A 25,047-nucleotide genomic window follows, 5' to 3' on the forward strand; every position below is an offset into this window, starting at 1 on the left:
ATAAAAGACTAGGGCCGGCCAAGGACCCCTGGACGCGTCCCTAATGGACTCCAACACGATACACGGCCCAACGGCCCAAAAGATGGTGGCGCAGCACCCTGACAGATTCTGGACGTCCATTTGTTTTGACGATTCCTGTTGACTCAGAAAGAATTTGGACATGGGTCCAGTCCCGTTAGAAAGCTTATCTCCTTAGCTTTCTAACCATGTGTAGAACGTCAAAAACGGAGTCCGTTTGCGTCCTGGACGACAATTTTAGTGCAGGCTGGTCCTGGACTCCGAAACGGACTCGAACTTGATTGGACCTCCACCTTAGCTTGGGCGCCCTTGCTGTTCTTCTCCCGTGTTCCTAAGTAACAATACATCACAATTATTCAGTAGCATCCCATCCTCATCAAAATATAAAGGAACACTAAGGAACGAGCTCACATCATGATTTAGTTGACGTGCACGAGCTCGTGTCAATGGACCTATTGTTGGAGGAATACTCGATGTGTGTGTATCCGAAAGAGTGATGTCCTCATCAGGCTCACCGAGCTGTACATTTCGCAAGTGCTGCGGAGCAAGTGGGAGGACTGATCCCGCGACAGGGTCTACGTCGACGTCAGCCCTCATGATCGCCTCACGCTGCCGGAGACGGTGGCGGAGCCCCACAGGCCGACCTGGGAGGTGGCCCCGGCGAAGGACGAGCGCATGCGCTCGGTGTTCCACCACATCGACGATCTGTGCCGGGCGGGGCTGACCTCGGTGATGGTGGTGGCTGACTACCTGCGCCGCCGTCTGGCGCCCCTGCGGGAACGGGCCCGGTTCGCCTGGATGTACACGGGCCCGAACGACATCACGAGGACCCACATCGGCGCCGACGGGGACTTGGAGGAGGGAGCGCTGGCGACCCTGCTAAGGGTGGTGACCGGCGTCGATGACCTCACCTGGGCGGTTCTGCCCCGAGAGCAGCTGGCGCTCTGCGCGGACCCGGGCCTGGTGGCACTACAAGCGACGTTGCCGAAGTTCGACGCCCAGGGTTTAGTGGACCGTCCGGGGCGCCGGAACCCCGGGACTATTCAAATCCCCGGGGTGGACGAAGAGGCAGGCGGCGCGCAGCCGACTGGCGGCGGGGACACTGCGGGCGACAGGCCGCAGGCCGGCCGTGGGGACGCTGCAGACAACAGCCATCAGGCCGGCGGTAAGGACGTTGCGGGTAGCAGAGCGGAGGCCCCGGGAGACAAGAGAAAATGCCCCCGGTCGTACGTGCCCCAGCCGACACCCTCGTCGTCGCCATCGCCTCCACGACAATGGCCGGCGGCGGGCGGCGCGAAGGAGGGAGGCCGGGGCGGCCAATCATCGGGCGCGGAGTCCGGGACGGAGGCCAGGTCCAGGGCGCAGGAGCCCGAGGACCAGGGCCGGGCCGGTGAAGCAACAGCGGGCGCCTGAGCCGACTCGCCGCCGGAGGCAGGCTCCACGGCGGCCCCTCTGAGATGGCGGGTAGGAGGTAAGGGGTGGCCCTGCCACCGTCGCAATCCTTACCCCCCTCTGAAAGGGTTGTAGCCATTTCAGAGAGCGGTAGGCGCCAATTTTTGCAAATCTTGCCGCGAGGAGTCTATTTATTTAAATATTTAATCGAAAAAATATTTAATCTTGTCCACGCATGTGATGCTAGCCCACCCACCGCGCTCGCCCAAAATGCTCCTGGTTGTCGATCTTGATCGCACGGTCCTCCGCTGTTTTCACCGAGATAAAAATGTGTCGCCCTCTCTCACTGTCCTAACCCTAATTCCTTTTCCTCATCACCCCTCGAAAGCAACGGCGAGAGAGAGAGAGAGAGAGAGAGAGAGAGAGAGAGAGAGAGAGAGAGAGAGAGATGAGAGCAGTGGCAGCGGCAGCCTTGAGAGAGATGAGAGCAGTGGCAGCGGCGGCCTTGGAAGACCACCAGCGAGAGAGAGAGAAGGGGCAACACCGCTGTGTGTGTGTGTGTGTGAGAGAGAGAGAGAGAAGGTGTAGCACCATTGTGGGTCCACCCGCAAGAATGCATGCGATGAAGGTTGTGTGTGCCTCCGTCGGTTAGTTCTTCGGTGGTGCTCGTTCCATGAGATCGTGCATGTGACGACAAAGGAGGAGCACACTGGCGAAACGACACACAAGCACATGCTCAGTGGCGATGGAACGATGATGCCAACCAGAAGATCCGTGCGCAACCAAAAAGAACGGAGGAAGAACAAGGAAATCCCACTGGAGATGGCGATCCCGATGGGCATTTGGCAACACAAGGCATCCATACGTGTAAGACTCATCCCCCTCCTCTCTAGATTAGGGCTTGATCTGGGAATGTTGGGTTCAAATAGGGGATTAGGGTGTCAAAATTTGGGGAGGGGAATTAGGTAATTGCTTAGGGTTTTGTTAGGTTTTCTTGAGTTTTCCCTAAAATTCCCCTCCTTATTGCTGTTCGAGATCAAAAAGACAACGGCCAAGCCTCAATGGATTTGACCTGAGCCAAATCCATCCCCAAAACAAGCCAGTAAACACATAAACACATAAGCAACATCTAATTCATAAGCATAAACGCATGAACATTCACTTATTACATTAATTTTAAGTCAAAAACAACTAATCCGAGGCTAATGGTTCCAATTCATGAGCATATGGGTCATCAAACATGAAGATAAATGTGAAATTGATATGTTCCGTGAGTCATTAGTATGAAGCCGATGTGAATTAGGGTTAAACCCCATTAACCCGAAACAAAATCACCCTAACTCTATACTGACAATACTAATCTGTAAACAATTAGAGTTCAATTAACATCAAATATACCTAATTCATGAATAGGATTGCATAAACATAACATAAGGTACTGATCCGAGCCTAATTAAACTAAAGCTCGAGGCTAATTAGACTTAAAACATATAATTGATAGCTAATTAGCATCATCCGAACATAATTGAACATGATTAAGCCTAATTGGGTTTTATTAGGGGCTATCAAGGCTCTGATACCAATGTTAGAACTAATTCTCTTAGACATGATCAATATCCCTAAGATCAAACACCTTAATTACTCGTGGAAGTGTAAGACCGACCTGAGCTAGACGATGCCATTAGGTCTTGATTTGTTGGTGCAGTGAGCGCCGCCGTGAGGAAGAAAGCATCAGCTTGATGTAGTTGATCGACGGCACAGTCGTGTGGGCACGATGGTGTGTAGTCCATGTAGTGGACACCGGTGGTGAAGCGGCGGCGGTTCTTTGCTTCATTGGAGCGCCCTGATGATCGATATGGTTTTGGGGTTCTATCACTTAGGGTTAAACCTCATGGGGACCCCTATTTATATTGGCACACCGTGAAATAGGACCATAACCAATGGTTGAGAATGCTTCTGATCAAAGTGTGGATGTGGGATGCTCTCCCCCTCTTTTCTCGGTTCTGTTAGGACATGCGTGAGTTACGTAGTCGAGATCAAATCTAACAACCCGCGCCCACGATGACGATGCCCTCCTCTGATTGCAGCGAGGTAGCCATGGTGTTGCTGCTGCGGCAGCGGCGACGGCTAGGAGAGGAGTAGGAGCGAAGCAGAGGCGAGGAGAGGGAGGTGACCAATGCCATGGCAGCGACAATCGCAATTGTTTCTTGGACAGCAGTTAGAGAGTTGGCGCCATATGACTAGGCGGTGGTTTGGGGGCTTCATATTCCCGAACGAGAGTAAAGCCCTATTTATTTTCTATTTCTGGTTCTGCTGCTTTCGGAAGCCAGAATAAACGGGGTTCTGAAGAAGTGGCTCTTGAAGAAACAAAAAGCATGTTTATGAGGAAAATGAACTAAAGTTGAGAAGCTCGCTGAGAGACGTCCTTTTGAGAAGTTATGTGTTAAGAAGCTAAAAATTTATTATAGAAACTAACAACCTATTTCCAAAAGCAGGTTTTCAGATAAGCAAAAAGCACAGCTTTTCACAAATACCTAAAAGTAAAAGTCTAAACAAATAGACCCTAAGAGAGCAGGCATAAGAAACGTTCATACGAGACTTCACCATCAGAAATTTGGCCCTGTGATTCAGAAGCTTTCTTGAACGATCTGAAGGTTTAAGTGAACCCTACACTTATATTCCGCTATTCTGATTGAAACCTGATTGACCCCAAATCTCCAAGTCAGAGCTACCACCAACTTTTATATCTTGTGAATGTACTTCAAAAGAGAATACAAAAAAAAGGGAACAAAATTTATTTGTTCGCCTTCTAATGGAATCGTGTGACAAAATGGAGTCTCTTCTGCAATAATCAGCATTCTTATGAATTCTATGTGGTATCTAGTTCCAGAAACCATATGTGGTACTTTAAACATCAGCATTCTTTTTAGAATTCTGTCACTAACCCAAATCTCTAAACTTCAGGTGGAATTGAAACTGTCAAAATCTCTGATATATGTTCAGCACATTCCCGGTTTTTGTACAATGTCCCATTAGTTTCAGAACTACCAGCTGACGCGCATCTTATGGACCTGAATTTCCACACTACTGTTTGAGTGAAGAAAATAAGCTCATGCTTCCAAAAAGGTGAAGGAAAGAAACTCAGCAATTCATACTTGTGAGCTGCAAACTCAAAATTGTTGAAAGCAAATGAAATTGGATTGACAAGGAATAATATCACAGTGGTACTTTAACATTCATGATGCATCGAGCCAGGCAGGATCCGCCAGCTTCAAAAGGTTGAAGCAAATGAAATTGAACCGATCTGACATTTCTAAGAAAAACCGGCCTGCTTGTTTTTATTTTAGATCACATCAGTTGTTCGACAATCACAGCAAACCAAAACAGTAAAAAAGGCAGAACTCATAAGCCATATAGGTTCAGGCACATTTAACTGCTATATGTATCACAAAGCACTAAGTATGGCTCTACAGCCAGAACCGACATGTAAGTCTGAAGACAAAACTCAATTTTGACGGAAACCAGGCATCGAGTACCCCAAATCTCAAGCCTCGTAGACCCAAGGATGAAGGTCGCTCCTCCACTCTGCTAAGCCTTCGGGGAACCAAAGAGCGATCTCCTTCTTTGCATTATCCACGGAATCACTTCCATGGATGACATTCCTGCACAAGAATTAACAACTTCAATACGGGACCAAACGGGCAAGGGATCTAGGAACCATGATTCGGTTTTCAACAAAGCTACACAAATGAGACAGTTATGACAATGTTTCACATGATATGGAAGCAACTCTATACTTTAAACAAACCAATTATCATCACTGGTATACAGAAATTATGTGCTCGAATACATACTTCAGAATGGAACATGTCCTCACTCCCACTGAATGTGGATACATTTTCTTTGACTGACAATTATTAAATCCATAGACCACACATTTATTTAGACTGAACCACCAATTCTCATGACAAATCACTATTTGACTTTAGTAGTACAGAAATTATAAGAGTTTAAACTAAAACCCCCACTACAAAGTAAAATCCATCCATACAAAGAAAAAGATTTAAAAGTTCTAGGAAAAATAATTAATGACAAAGAAAGGTGTGTTCACCTGCCAACTTCCACAGCATAGTCACCACGGATGGTGCCAGGAGCTGCCTCCCAAGGCCTGGTGGCACCAATGATCCTGCGGCCAGTCAGCACAACATCCTTCCCCTCCCACACCATTGCAACAACAGGACCAGAAATGATGTACTCCACCAACCCAGGGAAGAAGGGCTTGTCAGAAAGGTCAGCGTAGTGCTGCTGCGCAAAGGACCTCTCCACGTTCATAAACTTCATCCCTGCATTATAGCAAGTCAAAATAATTCATCAACACAACCATCCATGAACAACTGATGTTTGTACCCAGGTTATTCATGGATGATTCGTCAAGGTAAAAGTAAGGAAAGTTGAAGTAAATTAACTCTCTCGTTACGTTTGTTTTGCTTCTATCTTGAAGAACTATCGATTAAATAGTTTGTCACATTTGACATCCATCATAATACGTAACAATATAATGAATGGCAAAACATCCATGGTATTTTGTAATGTTTGGTCTGGAAAAAAAATCCCTTCACACAGAAACGGAAAGAGAAATTTTCAAATACTAATGAAAGCACTAATTGAATTCTACTATGATCACCATGCTCGTTTACTTTTCAATAATAGGAAAGCACAATTAGGAGTATTTGCTTTTGGAGTTCATATCCTAGCCTGTTTTATGTCCTTTACCAATCTGTGGTCTATATAATTCATGATTAGACTTCACAAAGCATCAGCAGCTGAATTTAATTTTTTATTACTAGGACCATCTGCTGTCCAGATCAAAAGAAATCAATCATTGGCAAATACCAAAAGGATCTTGCTTTTCAATCATATCAAAACTCGACACAGTACTTCAGCTACCACACCCCCAACATCCTTTTCTAGATGCTAATCATACCCCAATATCTGTTCTCACAAAATACAACACATGAACCAACATAGATTGATTAGACAAATTTAAGATATCACCGGGCAGTGCTTTCCAGGTCTGCGTAGATCAAATCCCTGCCTAAATAACATCAAGAAGCATAATTCGAAAATAAAATAAGGTATGAGGTCCAGCAATCACGTTGAGAATCAGAACACCCTTACCCTTGAGGTAGAATCCTTTCTTCTCGAACCGACTGATGATATCTCCAATCTACAGAGGAAAAAAAAAAAGAGAGCTCCCAATCAAAACACCCACAAAACGTGTTGCCCAAACCCAAACGACATCAAACAGACACGAGCCCGAGATCAGTTGAATCCCTAGAATCTTCTCTGGGAAACGGGGAGCAGAAATCAGAGATTACCAGGCCTCGCTGGACGCCGTCGGGCTTGATCATGATGAAGGTCTGCTCCATCCTGCCAAGAACGGGCGACACACGACACGGTACACGGCGAAGCGAACGTGAGATGAGGTGAAGCTAGCGCAAAACGGAGGGCGCAAGCGGAGGCGATGAGCGGATGGGGAACGAATCGGGGTGCGAGAGAGACGGGCGCGCTTGCTTTACGTGGGCTTGGAATGGCTTTCCCGTGGGAACCGAATCATTCTCGAGATATTCGCACAGGGGAATCAGAAAAAAAAAACAGTGTGATTTGAAAGGGGCATTTTGGGAGGCAAATTTTATAGTATCTGGATTATCTTGAGCTGTAATAAAAATAAAATGGGACAAATTTACATATTTATATACATTTTGGAAAAAATACAAATACTCCCTACAAATCACTTTAAGCTGTAAATTAATATAGTTGTATTTACCATCCTACATGTTTAATCCTATTATAAAATTTTCTATCAAAGATCTAACTTAAAAGACATGTTAAGATATTTATCGTGATGTGACATCGAGTGCTCTAGGTAGGTTGATAACATAGACATGAGATTATTGGGAGGGTTTATTTGCGTGTTACATCCCACTAAACTTCTCGTTTGATCTAACATGTGAAGGGAATTGCAATGACATTTGATCCATTTGGTGCAACTTTTGTTTTATTCTGTCTTCTATCTTGACCCAGTTTCAAAGTGATATGTCCTCTATTTAATAGCAATTGCACACATGGGCTGTACTCAAATTAGGCCGTGTTTGTTTGACCGGCTATATTAATCCTCTTATGGTGTTTGGAGTAGTAAGCCGTTGTTAGTTGCGGAGATATTTGCATAACTCTATTAGCATTTTTGAAACTTTCTTGGCAATTTGGCATAGACATCATAGATTCATATGTTAGTACAAGGTGTCGTTCGATGTTCTTCAAGCAGCTTTTCTTCTTTAATATTATCTATATTTTTTTGTTCTTTAATTCTACAAGAATTATTCCCGCACAGACCTGACCTTGTTAGATTTCCTTGTTAACAAAGGCAGAGAAAAAGTCAGTCATAGTATTCATACAGACTATCTCCCTCATTTTAGTTGGAGCACCAACGCTTTGCTGGTCAGTATGACTATACAGAAATGATATATATAGTATCTTTAACAAAATAATTTTTTTTATCTCTTTTGCATATTCTATATATATGTACACATTGACTCCGTATTTGGCATGTACTTCAGCATTCAGACTTTCAAGAGATGGTAGCAGCGACATGTACACGACTAGAGAATACGGTCAGGTCTATCTTTTTCAGACACAGATGGAATTCTAGACTCCGGATCATGCTTCCACCTCTATAGTGTCGCTTGTCTCAAGTTTGCCCATACATTTGAGATTGTCTTTTTCTATTCGGTGGTTTCCTTTTTTGTCTTTTGGACTATATGCATCTTGGTCATACAGAGACTGAGAGTAAGCTCTTATATGGTTATATATCTTTTTATAAGGATAAGGATTAATAAAGCTTTTATTATTGAAAAAGTTCAGTTGTTGTTATAAGTCCTTGTTCTCCTTGGGGTTTTGACCAGAAGGGAGAACAACAAACACACAGTTTCAGAAATATCAGATTCCATTCCACAGCTCACTATAAGTTCTCTCCTACACCCGTTGGCCGCTGCGTTGTCTACCCGAAGAGCAAGAGGGAGTTCCCAAATGGAGATTTTCCTTTCTGCATTCCTGGGTGATTTGACAGGTAGATCAATATATTTCATCATTAACAAGTTCTCCAAGCCGCCAGCGCTAGCCGTGGAGGTCCTGGAGGACAGCATGCAAAGGGCTCTACTCCGGGGATAGGTCATCATCGATGAGGTCATGGGGCGGCACATCACAAACCAAGCCATGCTCCGCCAGCTAGACAAGCTGAGAAACGCCATGCACCGGGGCCATTTCACGCTCGACGCCTTCAGATACCAACCTCGCGACGAGAAGGACGCCCGAGGTCAGCCTGTGAGTCGCTCGTCATCTCTGTCCAAATCAAATTCTACAAAGGGTTTCGGTTTACCTGGTACAAGCAGTACACAGATGCATAAAGGTTTCGGTTTGATAGCTTGAACTCCATGATCCTCGGTATGAAGGGGCTCGTCGTGTTCTTGACGAGCTACCCTCGCATGTACCGCCAGCCTTACAGTATGCATCTCCTGCTGGGAAACTGCATGTTTGATCGCCAGATGGAAACTGAAGTTGTCATCAACTTCCTGATGCACACATAACCTCATGGTGCTAAAGAACTGGAGGTCCTACCGATTGTCGGTCCCGGCAGGGTTGGCAAGAGCACTCTTGTTGGTCATGTTTGCAAAGATGAAAGAGTCTGCGATTATTTTTCAAAAATCATCTTCTTGAGCGACTATGATTTTACAGACGATGAGCTAGCTACTTTCAGAGAAGGATGTGCAATGAAACATCAAAACCTCCCGTCAAACTCCAACAAATATGGGAGATTGCTAGTTGTTGAGGTAGCCGGGGATCTCAATGAAGATGCATGGAATAGGTTGTATTCAGCATCTAAACGGTGGGTGCCACATGGAAGTAAAATCATAATAACAAGCCGATCTGACAAGATCACGAAGCTTGGAACAATGCGGGCTCTAACTCTGAAATATCTGTCACATGAGGCGTACTGGTATTTCTTCAAGACACTTGCGTTCGGAAGCACGGATCTTGAGGAGCACCCGAGGCTCACGCACCTGGCCATGGAGATGGCCAGGACACTCAATGGAACCCTGATTGGAGCAAAACATCACCACACGTTTGCTGAGGGACAACTTTGACATGGGCTTCTAGTGCAAGGTTCTGGCGTTCATCAGAGAGTTCATCCATAGGCAAGTCTCCAATTTTGGTGCGCATCCATCTGATCTTACGATCCAAAATAGACTTGCATGGAGAACGGTTAGATCTTCAGAGGAAGTTATGGTTTATCATCAGTATCAACGCTCTTTGCAAGAGGAGGTTCCCAAGATAACATTCCAAGATGTGTTGTATGGAGACGTTAGGCCTCATGGGAGATTTGAAGCCCTACCATGGAGGTCTCAGATACCACCCTGCTATAACTACATCTACGCTTGTGAGATTCGTGAGCTGAGAAACTACAGCTGCTAAGAGGAAGCGTCCGATGAACAATGGAGTCACGCTGCCTTAGTTCTTCCATTATCAGGCTTGTATAGGAGTATATCTATATGTATGTGTTTGATAGGGTGTGTCAAGTTACAGTGCCTATCGTACGTTGCTTTTGATTGGGCTGAATACCTTTATGTAATATCCAAATAGTGTTCTCGCACTTTCTGTTTTGTCCTTGTGATTTCCTTTGTTTTTGTCTTCACTCTCCCCTATTTTGTAATCATCTCCACATGTAAACTTCTTCGCTTTCTTTTTTTGAGAACAGGAGCTTTCAATTATATTGGTATGGCAGGATTACATTGTCCAAGCAAGCAATTACAAAGGAATGGTGGGCATCCCCCATCCACAGATCATGCTTCTTGCTCAACATGGCTTGCTGTGCACACAAATGTGAGCAGCCGAGTTGTTGTCTCTTTGAACAGAACACAACATAAAATCTGGGAAAGACCTGCTTCAGCTCCTGAATCATTAATGAAATTGTTCAATGCTGGTTGTAAGACCAACTTAAGAGGAATTATGTTGCTTTATATTAAGAAGAAATAGATATTTAAATTCGATTTGAAGAAGACTCAAACTTAGGTAGTAGGGTATACACCCGCACCTCCCACCATCACACAATATTTTACTACCTCATCCTATGTAAATTATAATTGTTTATTTTATTTTATTTTATTTCTTGCGAGGGAAGTGTTTATTAACATATATTGCATGATGTCGAGATGTAGATTTCCATGAGATGTAATCATTTGCAAGTCAATGGTTTAACTCCAGATAGCCGCCTCTGAATTCAGGCATCCAGGCAATTTTCCCTACAAATATTCTTAACCCTGATTCTACCAGAGATGAATGATTCAATCATAGAGGTGTGTTTGAAGTCAATGGCAGTTGGGCGATAAACAAAGATGGATGTACTATGATTCATGGTGGCTCCCCAAGTCTATGATGATTGCTCATGTACACTCAAGCTCTCAAGAATTAATGCACGCCACGTTGACCTGCTTCGTTTCAGTAGGAATCCATGTTGATGTTGCAGATAATTATATAATAAGAGCATGGATACTAATATTCCATAAATAAGAGAACAAGAGCTGACCAATATATCTCCATTACACATGATTTTGAAAGAGATTAACAGTAGATTATAGTACATAATTGCAGTAATCATGTGTACTAGCTAATCTGAACAGCAAGAATGTAAGTTGATAAACGAGCTCTCAGATTTTCTGCAACAAATGCCCTCGGGATATATAAAGTCCTGCCTCTAATTATTGCCAGATACACATCATAAACTGGGTTGAAACTGAGCCTTTAAAAAGATTCAGAACCTATATAAACACTCTAGAAGAAAGATTTAGGTGGACAGTGTTGATGTTCTTTTTAGAGTACAAAAATTTAGAGGATAAATTCAGACTATAGCTATAATCAAGACAACAACAGAGCAATAGCTCTCCAATACATTCATTGACCAAAGACTAAACAATAAAAGCCTACTTAATATCAACCACAATTGAACAAACTGAGCCAACAGCAGCAATTAGTCCAGTGAATCAACCAAGCATAATCATACAACTAGAAAACTACACAGGTCTGAATCTAATGTACTTAGATAACAACCTAATTTCAGTGTGTTTTAATCGTCACATAGCATTTCTCATCCAACAAAACCGTCCAGATTAAAGAGAGAAAGAAAGAGTTGTGTAACCTAAAATACTCACAATGCCATACACTCAAAGGAGTCAGCAATTGAGGCTAGGCACGGCAAGAAATCTGATGTCTCATAAATCCTATTCGCTGTCGTTACCGCCGGTAAGAAAGACGAAGATACAAAGCCTCACCGTATCTTGTCGGCGTGTGCGGGTGAGCCTCGACAATCACAACACCGATGAGAACCAACACAAGGTCTCCTCCACCCAACTCTCCAATCTCCGATTCACCAAAGCCAAAGCTGAGCTCCTCTCAACTCCAGCTCAGTGGTGGTGACCAAAATCAAAGAGAAATCCATGAAGAACTCAAAAAGGGAAGCAGAGGTTTTTTTACTCTGTGCTAACCTAAGAGGAGTCGGCCCTAAAAAGATACGACGTCGCCCTCCAGTAGAATCGGAGAGGTGGTTGTGCCACCACAACTGCTCAGCAGCCGCCGCCAACCCCTCTCACTCCTTTTCATTTTCCAGCTCAGTGTTCTAGCTGACCGAGAGTTTTTTATTTTTATATTTTTTATTAAAAATTTAAATAAATAGATTTCTCGTTGAAATAATTACACAAATAGGCGCTTGCAGCCCCTGAGAGGGCTGCAGCCCTCTGAGAGGGCGGTTAGGCCTCCTTACCGCCCCCTTAGAGGGCGGGTGGCCTAACCGCCCCCTGAGAGGGCGGCAAGGCTGCTAACCGCCCTCTAAAGGGGCGGGTAGGGCCTGCCGCCCAGTGGGAGGGCGGTTAGCAGCCTTGCCGCCCTCCTAAGGAGTGGTTATGACATATTATTTTGTAAAAGTTGAAAATTTTAGTGTATTTGCTCAAAATTTGAAATAGAGATTTTGCAAAATTTGGAATTAAAATGGTTGAAGAGTACTGAAAATGGTATACTGAGGAAGCGAGAATTTGGAGTAGATTGGTAGTGAAGCTCCCTCTAAATTAGGGTATTATTCGAAGGATAAAAAATTAATATTTATGAATCGCAGCATATTACGCGGGTATGAGGTTGCGAACGGTGACAAATATAAGATTAAATATATGGTGGAAAATATTACATGAGACTGTAACCACGACAACACGATGAGAAAAAAAAAGGTGGTATGTACGGTTCGCACAAAAACCTACTTATTAGTGCATCGCTCCTAATCATAATATGCCTTAGGGAGTGAAAACATGTCGGGTTACATTAGATACTCTCTACTGAGTGTATTTAAGATATTTTCCCTTTCGCAAGGTATCAGGACCTGCCGCCAATGTCAACCATATTGGATGTTGGAGCTCTCATATCTTTTTTATTATGTCAACTAGTTAATTGTTCGTGCGTTGCAACAGGAACCAAAATTTCAACGAGATAAATATTTATTGTGTTAAGCTAATGCAAAATGACGGTTTATTAATCAATCAATGACTTGCGAACTTGAGCGAATAATTCAGCTCTTAAACTGAAAGATATCAGAGAACACATATATGTGGAGATATTATTTGATCTCGCATGTTACTACAATGTACTATTAGAAAGCATGTGGCGAATGCATCAAGCTACGTGTCGTTATCTTCAAACCGGAATCTATTATCTTCATAAAATTTTAACAGTGTTGCATGGTTCATTACAAAGTTAAATCATCATCGCCATGACCTCAAATTGGTTGACCAAGTATATAGAGCATCGATCATAAATCTCCATTAAATTTCTAATTCCTGCAGGTTGACAAACTATGAAGCAAGCATCATAGGATCGTAGCAACCCCTCACCGAGTGATTAACAAGCAAATTGGTGTTTTTATTTGCATACTTGTAATCAATTTTCTCACCTACAATGCAAAAGAACACAACTGCAATGGCACAATTCCATTAAGGATATGAAAACTAATTAATCCCAAACACCACTAAAACGCCAATGAAAGTTTGTCAGATTCTATGTACACATCAGATTCCATTATTTTCAATTAGGGAGAACTGATTTAGGAACAAGGTAGGTCAGTTCATCAATTTATATAATCAGGATTACATCTGATTTCTTTTACTTCAAACACTGAGGGGCTCTTAGTTCAAAATATCAATTAGTTTGAGAACCACAAATCATATAGAAATCATGACCTACAACCTTACCTAGTACATACAAGATCCACAAGACTACACCAGTGGTAATACAATTGATGAATATTTATTTAGCAAGAGATTAATTTAATTGAGTCTAACAAAATCGAATGGAACCCTGAATATCATGAAACACCTTCATGGCATAAAGCTAACACATCCACAGGAGGTCTAATGCATACCATTAGCTTGGCCTTATTTATAAATACAAGGGTTGGTTGGTGGTGAAATGTTGCATTTGCATTGGAAAGCGTCATAGACACAAATGGAGTCTTATGTGCTTCTCATAGTTCAATCAATCAATTGCAAATAATTGAATGTTGAAACAAAGGCAAGGAAAGCTATACAATCTATAGAATGAGCACCTCCTTCAGCATAAAAAATAATCTGACATGTGTAATATGAACTTGCATTAGTATTTTGCAGCAGATTGGCACTCAACAATCCGAACATGAGTTCGTAACAAATGAAGTTTGGCAGTACCTTTCTTGATCTGCTCCTCTTCTTATGCTTACTTGGTCTGATAGATGCCTCACGATCACTGTCATAAGAGCTTGTGCTACTAAAAAGAGAATCAGGTATTCAATATGACAACACTAGGGAGAACCTCGCGAGATTATAAGTTTTGCATACGGAAGATAATTTTCTTCATTGTATTCAAAAACACTAGGATAGCTATAATAATAGTTCATTTAGGAAGCTTAGGAAAAGAACAGGATATTGATTGGTCACAAATTAATAGGTGTGTTCACCCAACGAGTCAATGACCGCAGTCACTCTTAACCACAATCTCCCCAAAACTTGTCCTCCTCCAGCTAATCATCAAACCATCATTAGGGACACAAATGCCTCAGTTGCTTTATCTGATCTACTTTAAATGCACTGTTGCATGAACTAAAAGAACTACAGAAAACATGAGATTTCAGGTGTAGTTAGTTATGTACACACCAAAATCCCAGGTTATTGTCCAACCTAATATCACACCTTGTTCAGCATCTCCAACCAAACCATAAAAAAAATCCTGACTAAGGAAGAGCTCCATTCCCTTAATCCCAATATTTGCATCAACACGAGGTAACACATGAACGATGCGTAGAATCCAAACACCAATACTAATCCATTCACAGATCATTGGTTTTTTTGACCCACAAAATCGAGAGAACAGTGCAGTTAACCGAATATTTCATTGGGAATAATATACTGCATTAACAAGGATGTCTAGGATAGGATGTTTCAACACCAGTTGAATCTATGAAGGCATAAAAATTTATATCAATTGACACAAAGAAGCAAAAGCACATTGTTCACAACTGATGAAATATTTAGTCCTAAACTATTCTAGCATATTCTTTAAACATATGTGCAGAAGGTAATAAATTCTATATTACTACTGGATTCACACTCACAAAAGCCAACAAAATCACAATAGAAGAATCAGATCACCTCTTATGTGGTTAGTGATAGTGCCAATGGCAACAAAACTGTGATCTCGTCACAGCACACTCTGTTATTGTAAAGTCAGATGAGTGGTTATTTTTTTCATCTAACGGTCCGCACAAGACGCCATGAATTTAAATTTGACATTTTCCCCTCAAAATTTGAACGATATGCAAACTTGATCATGAAATACTCAATGGCAGCGATAGGTCAGAACAATAAGAACGGTCTACAAGAATAAGAACTTGATCAGAAGAATAGAGCTTTATCACTAAAATCAGTCATAATTTGAGAGACCATATTAATGAGACCCTGTTCAAAGCTTGGAGTAGTGTAGTACTTGTATGGATAGCACTAATAGCTAAAAATATCTAAAAATGCATGCGAGACAGTTGCATTTGTATTAAATTGTTGAATTCTTGTTCCTATCCCCCCCCCCTCCGCCCCCCCAAAAAAAGAATCATTTATGCCTAATTGACCCTATGCATCAGATGAATGCCAAACATCCTAGCTTCATTTTCATATTAGATCCACAGTATACAAAAGTTTATAAAAAATCACTATCAGTATTTAGTACTCAGTAAGGACGAAGGCCTCTAAAACTGACCAATATTCTTTTACGTACAGCCAGGACGAAGCAGTACCATCATAGTGCAGACATGAGAAATGAGTAATCTCTAGGTTGGAGCATCTTGTTTTCTTATCGAAGTTCTATTAGTATAGTAAAGAAGCATTTCTCTCAACAGAAAGATGTAAAATTTAAAAAGGAAGACCAAAAGTAACCCATCACATGTGAATACTTTGAAAATAGTGATGCCTTAACTTTTGAAGAAACGGCTAGAGAAATCACATTTCATAAGAAATAATGCATAACCGCAACCAATCTAACTACGATGACTGATGTTCGCTTCGTCACAATGGGAGTCCAGAGGACAACATATGTATGTCCCCTTTAATTTGTTGTTGATACGATGGTGCACATTTGTGTTAGCTGAGGGGAGACCCAAACTATGCCTCCGAGTTCCCTCATTTAAGGAATAACACTGATTTCAGCTAATGCACAAAAATATTAAATATGAATATGTGATGCAACCTGAAGGTGAATTGAAATAGTAAAGCAACATGCTGACATCTACACTAAAACGTCATGCAAGAGTTGAAAGTATCATAATACAGGAGGCTAATGTTCACAGCTACAATGCAAGAGCTTAACTGAAGTAAAAAAGAAGAATACAGCAGTCGTAAACTAACAAGAAAAACCACAAACTGATACACCAGAATCCATCAATGCATCCATTACAGCACGAAATCAATCAATTGGAAGGATTTATCCCTAAAAAATGGAAGGAATTAGATCAACAAGGCTTGCTCTTTCCGTGCTCCATTACAGCACGAAACAAAAGGACCATCAAATCAAACCCACACCATCACAAAAGACCATGAGGCTCACCAGCTGTCAGCGTCTGCATCACCAAAGGGAGTTACGACAACCGAGTGCGATGGGGAACCTCGGCTCGCCGGGGATGCCCACGGGGTCTCCAGGGAGGGAGAGGATGCGCAGCTTGCCAGGCGCATCGCCCATGAAGACACGCTAAGGTCACCAGTGATGGCGGCGGTGACACGCAATAAAGGAGACCACACTGAGGTGACACATGGCTCGATAGATCGAGAACGACAGTGGCAGTGACGCTCAGATCGTCGATCGCGGCCGATCCAGTCGAACACGGCTTCACGCTAGCACGTGCATGAATCGCTCGGGGAAGGATGTGCATGACTCGCTCAACAAGAAGTGTGGCAATGGCGACGAGCGCAGTGTCAGGGTTTTGGTGGACGCGCGGCGTAGATCGCTAGTCACGCGCCATCCAACAGGATGCGGCTTCAGGGGAGCACGTGCACGACTCGCTCGGGGAAGGACGTGGCCCAGGGGCGGGCAGTGGAGGGGTTCGGGGAGAGGGCAGCACGGTGGAGGGGTTGGGGAGAGGGTGACGCGATGGAGGGGGTCGAAGAGAGGGCAGCGCTCGTTTCCCACATGCTCTCCTTAATAGTCTGATGTAGATCGTGGAAGGTTAGGGGTGGGGGTCAGAGCGGTGGTAGGAGGTGTGGGTGGACGGCAGTTGTGCAGGGGTAGAATGGCAGCGGCGCGGGGACGGGGAGAGGAGGAGAGGGGATTCAAGATTGCGGGAGTCGTGGGATGAAAAGGCGAGGGGACTAGAGATGTGGGATGAATAAGTGAGGGGAGGTGCGCATGGGATTTGTAGGGACGTGGGATTTAGGAGATGCAAAACTTATTAAGGACTTTTTAAATAGTAGATTATTGTGCGAATGCTCTAATCCATACCATGAGTCCTTTGAAACTGGGCTTCCCGATCGAGACGCGACTCAAAATAGCCCAGAAGGATTGATGATCCAGCCCAATTATACAAGGTGCGACGTGGAAGGAATTGACCATCTTGGACGCGGCGGACGCTCGTTCTTGCTAGAAGAATACTAGACGATCACGACCGTACCTCTCCTTCGCCCCCCCCCCCCCCTCTATAGATACGTACCAAATCCCATGCATGAGATGAAGTAGGAATCCACACGGCCAACAAAACATGTGGGACTCTCGTTTCGCGCCAATCACGCTGAACTACGCGGAGACGAAGAACCTCGTCGCCGGCGACGCAGTCTGCTCCGACGACGTCGCCGTCGATCGGGGGCCACCTGTGGAGCAACAACGGCAAGTGCGTGTCCCTCTTCCTCGAGCTCAGGAGCAAATCTACGGGCCGCGTCAAGGCCGTGTTCGAGGCCTTCCTGTTGGACCTAGACGGCGAGCCATCCGTATCCTACGCAGAAATGCTCGTGCAGGTGGGCCCAGCCGACGAGTATGAGCTGGGGTGGACTAGGTTCGTGAAGCGACACGTTCTCAAGTCGTTCTGGCAGGCAGACGACGGCTGCTTCACGCTCGTGTGCGGGATCATAGTCGCCGGCGGCGATGACGCCATACTCTCGGACATGTGGGGAGCCATATCGCCCGCCTGATGGATATCACCGTCGGGACCGACATCTCCTTCCCGGTGTGCGGCGAGATGTTCCCTGCTCACCGTGATGTGCTCGCCGCCGCCCGCTCACCGGTCTTCAAAGTGGAGCTCTACTTTGGCCCGATGTCGGATGCCACATCGCCATTCATCACGCTGCAGGATATCGAGCCTGCAGCGTTTAGATTTATGCTTCGCTACATCTACACGGATGCTTTGCCTGGAGACGACGAGCTCGGTCGTTCTCCAACCGAGACGATGCAGCATGTGCTTGCCGCGGCGGACAGGTACGCATTGGACAGACTGAAGCTTATGTGTGCTCAGAGGCTGTGAGGGATGGTCACGGTGGATACGGTTGCTTCTACTTTAGCTTTCGCTGATACATACAACTGTCCAGAGTTGAAGAACAAGTGCATCGACTTCTTTGCGGTGGAATTTTTTTTGAAGAAGGTCATCTTCACGGATAGTTTCCTGTTGTTGATGCAGAAATTCCCATCGCTTTAGGCGTAGTGCAGTTCACTAAGACGGTAAGGGAGGAGCCGGCCGGCTGGAGCCTGAACCCCGTCTCCTGCAAAAGCCTAAGAAAGGCTAGGTAAAAAGACCCTTTTTTAAGAAATTCTCATCGCAAACTACTTGTTGCTGAGCTCAAAAGAAGGATTGGGATGTAACATGCTTAAATCTTCAACGTCCAACCATAGATAATAGATTTAACATGAACAATTGGCGCTGCCCAGCTTTGATCCTCAATGAGCTATAATGTGAGTACCTTTTGGCATTTTTTTAGATGAGTGAAACTTTATTCCCATATAAAATAATGTTACAGCCTCTACACTTACAGGTGCATGTTGGCAGCATGTGACCATTACATAGATAAAAAAAGAAAAAAGTAGTTTGCTCAAAGTAATATTGAAGTTCACACCAAGATTTTCATCTCCTAAAAATCCAAAACTTTAAGACCACATGAGATGCTTGTTTCCAGCTATTGTCACTGCTCCCAAAGAGACAAACGGCGCCACAGTTGCGCCACCACCCACAGCGTTCTCTCTAAGCCCAAGAGCCATCACAAACCCGAACCCAACCCCCAAAACCCTAACATCGCCGGCTGGGCTGCTGCAACGCCATCGACTAACGACTGAGCACGAGACTTTCCATGGATTTAATATGAAATTTGTCACCTAAACAGTACCAAAAATTTGCTTACTAAAATTTAAAATTTGGTCACCCGTTTGTTCATTGATGCAACACCAAACATCATTAAGGAAATGAGCTAAGGTAGTGAGGAAGGAATCTTGCAAAAAAAATGAGTTTGCAGCAAAGCGACCCTAATGAACCTCACCCATGTTTAAATTTTTTTACCGAATCTGACACCCCAAATTCAAGTTAAATTCTGACACCCATATCAAATTCCGAATTGTATTTCACATGTTCAAAAAAATTTACCGCATCAAATATCCGAATCAGAGTTAGATTCCAACTTCCGTGTCCATATCTAGTAACACTGGTTAAACATCGGAAAGATGCATAGAAAGTGGTCGCCGGTGCGCGCGGCTTGTTCATCAAAGCAAGTCAGGGTAAAAGGGCAGCACTTTTGGACGATACAGCAGATGCCATAATATACCAGCCAGAACGGAGCGACACCCAGAAAAAAGCGGCCAACAAGGTGGATTCCGCACCCAGGAGAAGCAGTGAACGTCAAATATAAGTTCTTATATCTGAGAACGAACAATTGCTTTATCCCGCACCAACAACGAACTGTGCTTATATATTTATTTATTTTGCAACGGACGTCAAAACATCAGAGCCCGTATGGTAGGATTTAACCCCATCCATACCACAGGATGGCACACGCGACAGATGTTGATTTGCTCAGATTTACTGATTTCTCAAAGCCATAAGACAAAACACTACCAGTAGCACAAACGTGATGTCTAAAGTCCAGGAATTGATTCAAGGTTGTACTTTTCGGATGCAGTCAGGGCATTCTCCGGACCTGGTTGGGTTCTCGATTGCTCCAGTGCGTTTAGCGTCTGAACGTATGAGTAGGAGGCATTGCGATTGGGAGGCGGGCTCAGGTTGCTGATCTTGCTTGCCAGGAAGCGCCGGATGAGGCCTCTGAGGAATGGAGCCATGGTGTCTGGTTCGTACTCCAGAAAGTACATGATTCCTCCCATGCACATGCAGAAAAGTGCCACCTGCAAAGGTTGCCAAGTTACTTCCAAGTTAGTGTATACCGGATTGCAGCATGCTAAGAGAAGCAACACAGGCAAATGAAATATTTATAAATATTTATCATGTACACTCTATCCTTCAAAGTAGCAACATCGGAAGTTCCGACTCCTAACTTTATAGACTGTCAACAGCATGATACCATGGCCCACAGTCATTTTCTAAAAACCCGAGCCCCACAACTGGATTATGCCAGAAGAATTCAGAAATGAAGATCCAGCTGGTTCCTAAAAATCAAGCCACCAGCAACTAGAGGATTGTGCACTCCACTTTATGCACAATTTGCACCAATCTAGAAGACTTTCTCACATTCAAATGTGATAAATAAGTCACTGGCAGGCAACACCGTGATAAATAAGTAACTGGCAGGCAACACCGTGTCCGCTGTGCTACTACATAATCAGCACTTAATTGGCAATGCCTTATTGGATACCATCAAGGAACTGTTACTAGGCAATTGGTGGAACTCAATCCCGTGGTCACTATCTAAGGCTACTTGCCTAAAAAGGTGCTCCGACACTCCCCTCCTTCTGGATTGCACAGATTTGATTTAACAATCAAGGGTGGATTACAAGTTACAACTAGTTGTGCTTTGGGGTGCTTTAAGAGTTGTGCAACCCCTATAAAAGAGGTGGAACATTGAAGCACTACTTGGCTCGTAGCCAAGTAGCACAATGCCCATAAAAGCTTCAAGCATCATTATGTACTAATGTACTATAAGATCCTTTTCAGTCATCATGGCAAACACCATATTGTGTGAAACCATAAAATTTTCTGTTTCTTGTGCAAAGGAAAGTATTATTCATTTCACCTCTTAAATTATTATTCTGAATGAAAATAAATAACAACAAAACAGAGTGAATGGAAGTGAAAGGGAAATAGGCAATAAAGAAAAATTACCTCAGCATTTTTAATATTTGGGATCAGGTGCCGGTTGATTAATATATACCATAGAGAGTCTCCAGCACGGGGGAATACATAGAGGGCTAGCTCAGCTCTTCTAACTTTCTTTTCCAAAAGAATTGAAAGACCCGACACTAAACCAGCAAACCAGTACACAAGTTTGTGGTCTTTGTTTGCAACTTTACGGTGCAAACAAATGGCAGCCTAATAATGATGCAAGAATGCTATTAAAATCCTGGAATAGATATGTGTGAAAGAATGCACTGCTGTTATAGATAGTTACCTGGAAGAGAGTGACAAAAGCAGACAAAAAGGTGGTAGAGCGAACTGCACCCACAAGAGCGCGCCAACTAGTTGCAGCTGGAGATTCCAAGAACTAATGTTTGATCAAGAAATTTTGTGTGTTAGATCACTGACAGGAGATGGATATGCATGAGCAACCAATAAGTAAGACTACAAGACAATAAATGGTTACAGTATGCTAATCTTTTTGGGTGGCTAGGACTTGGGTAAACATTTTGTCTCATTAGCAGAATATAACTAAATAAAATAATACAAGCATATTTGCATTTAGAAAAATCATACTCAAGCATGCTATGCAAGCACAGTACAATGATGGTGCCACAATATAGTTCAATGTTATCTTGTAAAGTTAGGTTTCTGCGAATCAAGCAATATTGGAAAGAGAAATATCTTACACAGATAATAGTATATCAGGTTTCAGTATGACAGCTGAATCCTTAAAAATAGAGAAATAAAGATGCTAGTGACTAACCTTTTGAAGACGTAGAACAACAAAGGGGACAAATGTCAATGAGAAATACAATGGGAATGTCTTCTTGAATGTTGATGAAACAACATTAACATTATGAGCCAAGCATGATGCTCTGTCAGGATGAATCACGGAACACGGAATAATGGATGGATTGTTTGTCAAATTTATCAAATTTGAATTCTTCTTGTTTGATAAGTAAGCTGAGAGGCCAATGATATCCACAGGACCACCTCTGCAGCATTCTCTGACAATCTTAAAAACAGGTTCTGCAACTGGTCCTGTCTTGAGGATGAAGTCTTGGTACGACTTAGGTAAGCTCTCAGGCCTCATAACAAAAGAATACATAACCTGGAAAGAAAACCCAAGTGATTACACAAGTCTTTCCCTCCAGAACAGAATCATCTTCATGTTAAAGCAAGTTTGTGCTAGACAACTTCAGTTTATTACCTGAGCAGATGCCACAGAAAAAAGTAATGTATCTCCATGTCTCCAATGGCTTCCCCAAAAGTGAAATTTATTCTTAGACTTTGCAGAGTTATATGCACACTGCAATGATCAAGCAGTAATGCATCAATATTTCCTTTATAATGGATCTTCTATCCAATTTTGCCACATAAACATGGAAACTGTTCGGTTGCTGCGGACCTGAGCAAGCCTTGCTAGAAGATATAGAGATAGAGTGCGCCTCCTACTTGAATCATCTAGTGCTAGTATGGCCAAGCCTGCCACCGAACCTGCTAATATTCTGCTCCATCATGTCCTTCAGTTGAGTCATGATTCATGAATATAATTTGAGGGAGAAACTTATAAAGAAACTAGCCTAATATGGACCTACTAGTGACCACCCAAGGTCCAAGAACTGGTTATATGTATACTCGTAGTGAACATGTATCTAACTAGTCGAAGATCTGTACTGAAATGTAGGCAAAGGAGTACCATCATATAGGTACTTACGCATTGTACGGTGTCTCCTTTTTCCGAAATCTCCTTAGGAAACATCTAAGTGCATGATATGATCCAGTGAACCCTCCAAAAAGTAACCCTATGCGGCAAGCTTCCTCCCTTACTATAAGATCTTTCTCCGAAACCAGTTGCTGTAATTAGAATATTTAAATGAGTTTATTTAATAAAAAATAATGAATCAATGAGAAAGTCAGAATAGTATTGATGGAATATTATTTGTTGGGAAGGGAACCATGGGCAGCCTCAAGATAAGAAACAGCCCAATTCCAGACATACCAGGAAACATTCTGTACGCATATCAGCTAAAGCAAACAACTGAACTCTGGCATATACTTACTACTATATGCGCTACAAATAACTCAACATCTGGCTCAAATATTTTAAGTTTATTCAGTCAATTATCACTGATAATTCAATCCAATAAGCATTGAGAAAGCGATAGCTGTAACATCAGCAGCATGTAAACATGAATCTGGCCTTTGCTCAATTCAACCATTGCACTTTTTTTTGGGTGCATACTCAGCTAAGCAACATCGCTAATTCGAATCAAATGAACCAACCGAACCAAAGGTAGTAACTTTGCATACCCCAATCCCAAGCTCCCAAGTCCCAACTGAATTCTCGCAACCGATTCATCCCACTCAATCCAATTGCGCGGCGATTCAGCGCCAAACGAAGTAAGATACAAGGCCTGGACGAAGGAGGAAACCTTGAGGTCGAGGAGCGACGCGTAGGACCTGCGTCGCGCGAGCTTGAAGGCGCGGAGGAGGATGCCGATGCCGACGCGCACGCCGTAGGAGAGCAGGAAGGTCTGGCACAGGTTGCCCGCCGCGTGTGCCACGCACGACTCCCCCTCGTGCCCGCACCCCCACCCGCCCTCCAGCTGCTCACCCTCCCCCTTCCCCTTCCCTCCGTCCCCGCCCTGATGGCGGTGCAGCTCCTCGATGGCCTCCCTCAGCCGCTCCTCCGCCTCCCGCAGCCGCCGCGCCGCCGCCTCCGACACCTGTGGCTGCTGCCGATGCGCGGCCGCCGGCGCATCAGCAGTAGCCGGAAAAGGAATTGGCATGGGGCGCGGGCCGAGGGTGGGTTCCGAGCCGGCGGAGAGGTCGAACGACGGCGTCGACAGGAACGGCATCGCCGGCGACCGACCGCTGAAGCCTGGGCCTGGGCCTGGGCTTTGGTTCGGCCTCGGGCAGGGTTGCTTCGCTTCGGAGACTCGTCGGCTTCGCGACTGGCTTGGGATGATGGCCTGCGATTCTTGATGGCTAATAAAGGGGAGTTTTTTTTATTTTTATATTTTCTAACTTAAATCATTAAATGTATAGGTTCCGGATGAAAGATTTAAAATAATAAATATTTATCGCCTTCTGAGAGGGTTTCTGTCGGAGAGTGAACTTCTATCGCAGGGATCCCGAGAGACCCCTTTTTAGAGATTCGGCCGGGGGATGATCCTGGAAAAGCTTGTTTGGGAAATAAGCGGGAACGGAAATAAATGCGATGGCTAGTGGGAGACGATCACCCTAATGCAAGAAAAAGTGGGTACGCCGGGTTTTAGACAGGTTCGGGCCGCACGGAGGCGTAACACCCTACTCCTGTATGAGCGCTATATTTATCCTTGAAGGGGATTCTTCAAGGAGGTATCTGGTTCTAAGGGGAGAACTGTTTACAAAGAGCTTGAGGCTCTTATGTTCTAGCTTAACTTGAGCTGGTTCGAGTGTCCGTCGATCTATCTTTGGCCTGGTTCGTCGGAGATTGTTGGTTGTCTGGTCTCTTGATCGTCTTGTGGTCGGGGGCTGTCGTTCTCTCTCCTTTCCTTTTATAGGCGCGCCGACCTCAACATATCCTGAATGGGAAAGAGGGGCGCGAATGCCAAGGTGCCACGGAGAAAGGCGTAATCATTTCATCTTGGCGAAGTGACAGGGGCGGTGGAGAAATGCGGCGCGCATTCGACCACCAGCCGCTGTGGAAGCCTCCGGGCGCCATAAAA

At 44.0% G+C, this 25,047-nt stretch overlaps 2 protein-coding genes and 2 pseudogenes across 2 annotated transcripts; 2 read left to right on the forward strand and 2 right to left on the reverse strand.

The window, feature by feature from the left end:
- Positions 1–4,715: 4,715 nt before the first annotated feature.
- Positions 4,716–7,019, reverse strand: LOC133891089 (nucleoside diphosphate kinase 1). The gene is made up of 4 exons (XM_062331785.1): positions 6,789–7,019; positions 6,589–6,637; positions 5,522–5,753; positions 4,716–5,072 (listed from the first exon to the last, which is right to left on the reverse strand). Exons 1-4 carry the CDS (start codon positions 6,837–6,839, stop codon positions 4,955–4,957), a joined length of 450 nt encoding a protein of 149 aa, XP_062187769.1. The 5' UTR covers positions 6,840–7,019; the 3' UTR covers positions 4,716–4,954.
- Positions 7,020–8,487: 1,468 nt separating this feature from the next.
- Positions 8,488–9,979, forward strand: LOC133890289 (uncharacterized; annotated as a pseudogene).
- Positions 9,980–18,196: 8,217 nt separating this feature from the next.
- On the forward strand, positions 18,197–18,697 carry LOC133890290 (BTB/POZ and MATH domain-containing protein 1-like; annotated as a pseudogene).
- A 1,226-nt stretch (positions 18,698–19,923) lies between these two features.
- Positions 19,924–24,314, reverse strand: LOC133891178 (uncharacterized). Its single transcript, XM_062331896.1, has 8 exons — positions 23,770–24,314; positions 23,052–23,191; positions 22,743–22,842; positions 22,545–22,643; positions 22,098–22,445; positions 21,606–21,698; positions 21,320–21,526; positions 19,924–20,385 (listed from the first exon to the last, which is right to left on the reverse strand). Exons 1-8 carry the CDS (start codon positions 24,193–24,195, stop codon positions 20,122–20,124), a joined length of 1,677 nt encoding a protein of 558 aa, XP_062187880.1. The 5' UTR covers positions 24,196–24,314; the 3' UTR covers positions 19,924–20,121.
- Positions 24,315–25,047: the final 733 nt, after the last annotated feature.

This window comes from Phragmites australis, chromosome 14, assembly GCF_958298935.1.
Source record: "Phragmites australis chromosome 14, lpPhrAust1.1, whole genome shotgun sequence".
Lineage (NCBI taxonomy): Eukaryota > Viridiplantae > Streptophyta > Magnoliopsida > Poales > Poaceae > Phragmites > Phragmites australis.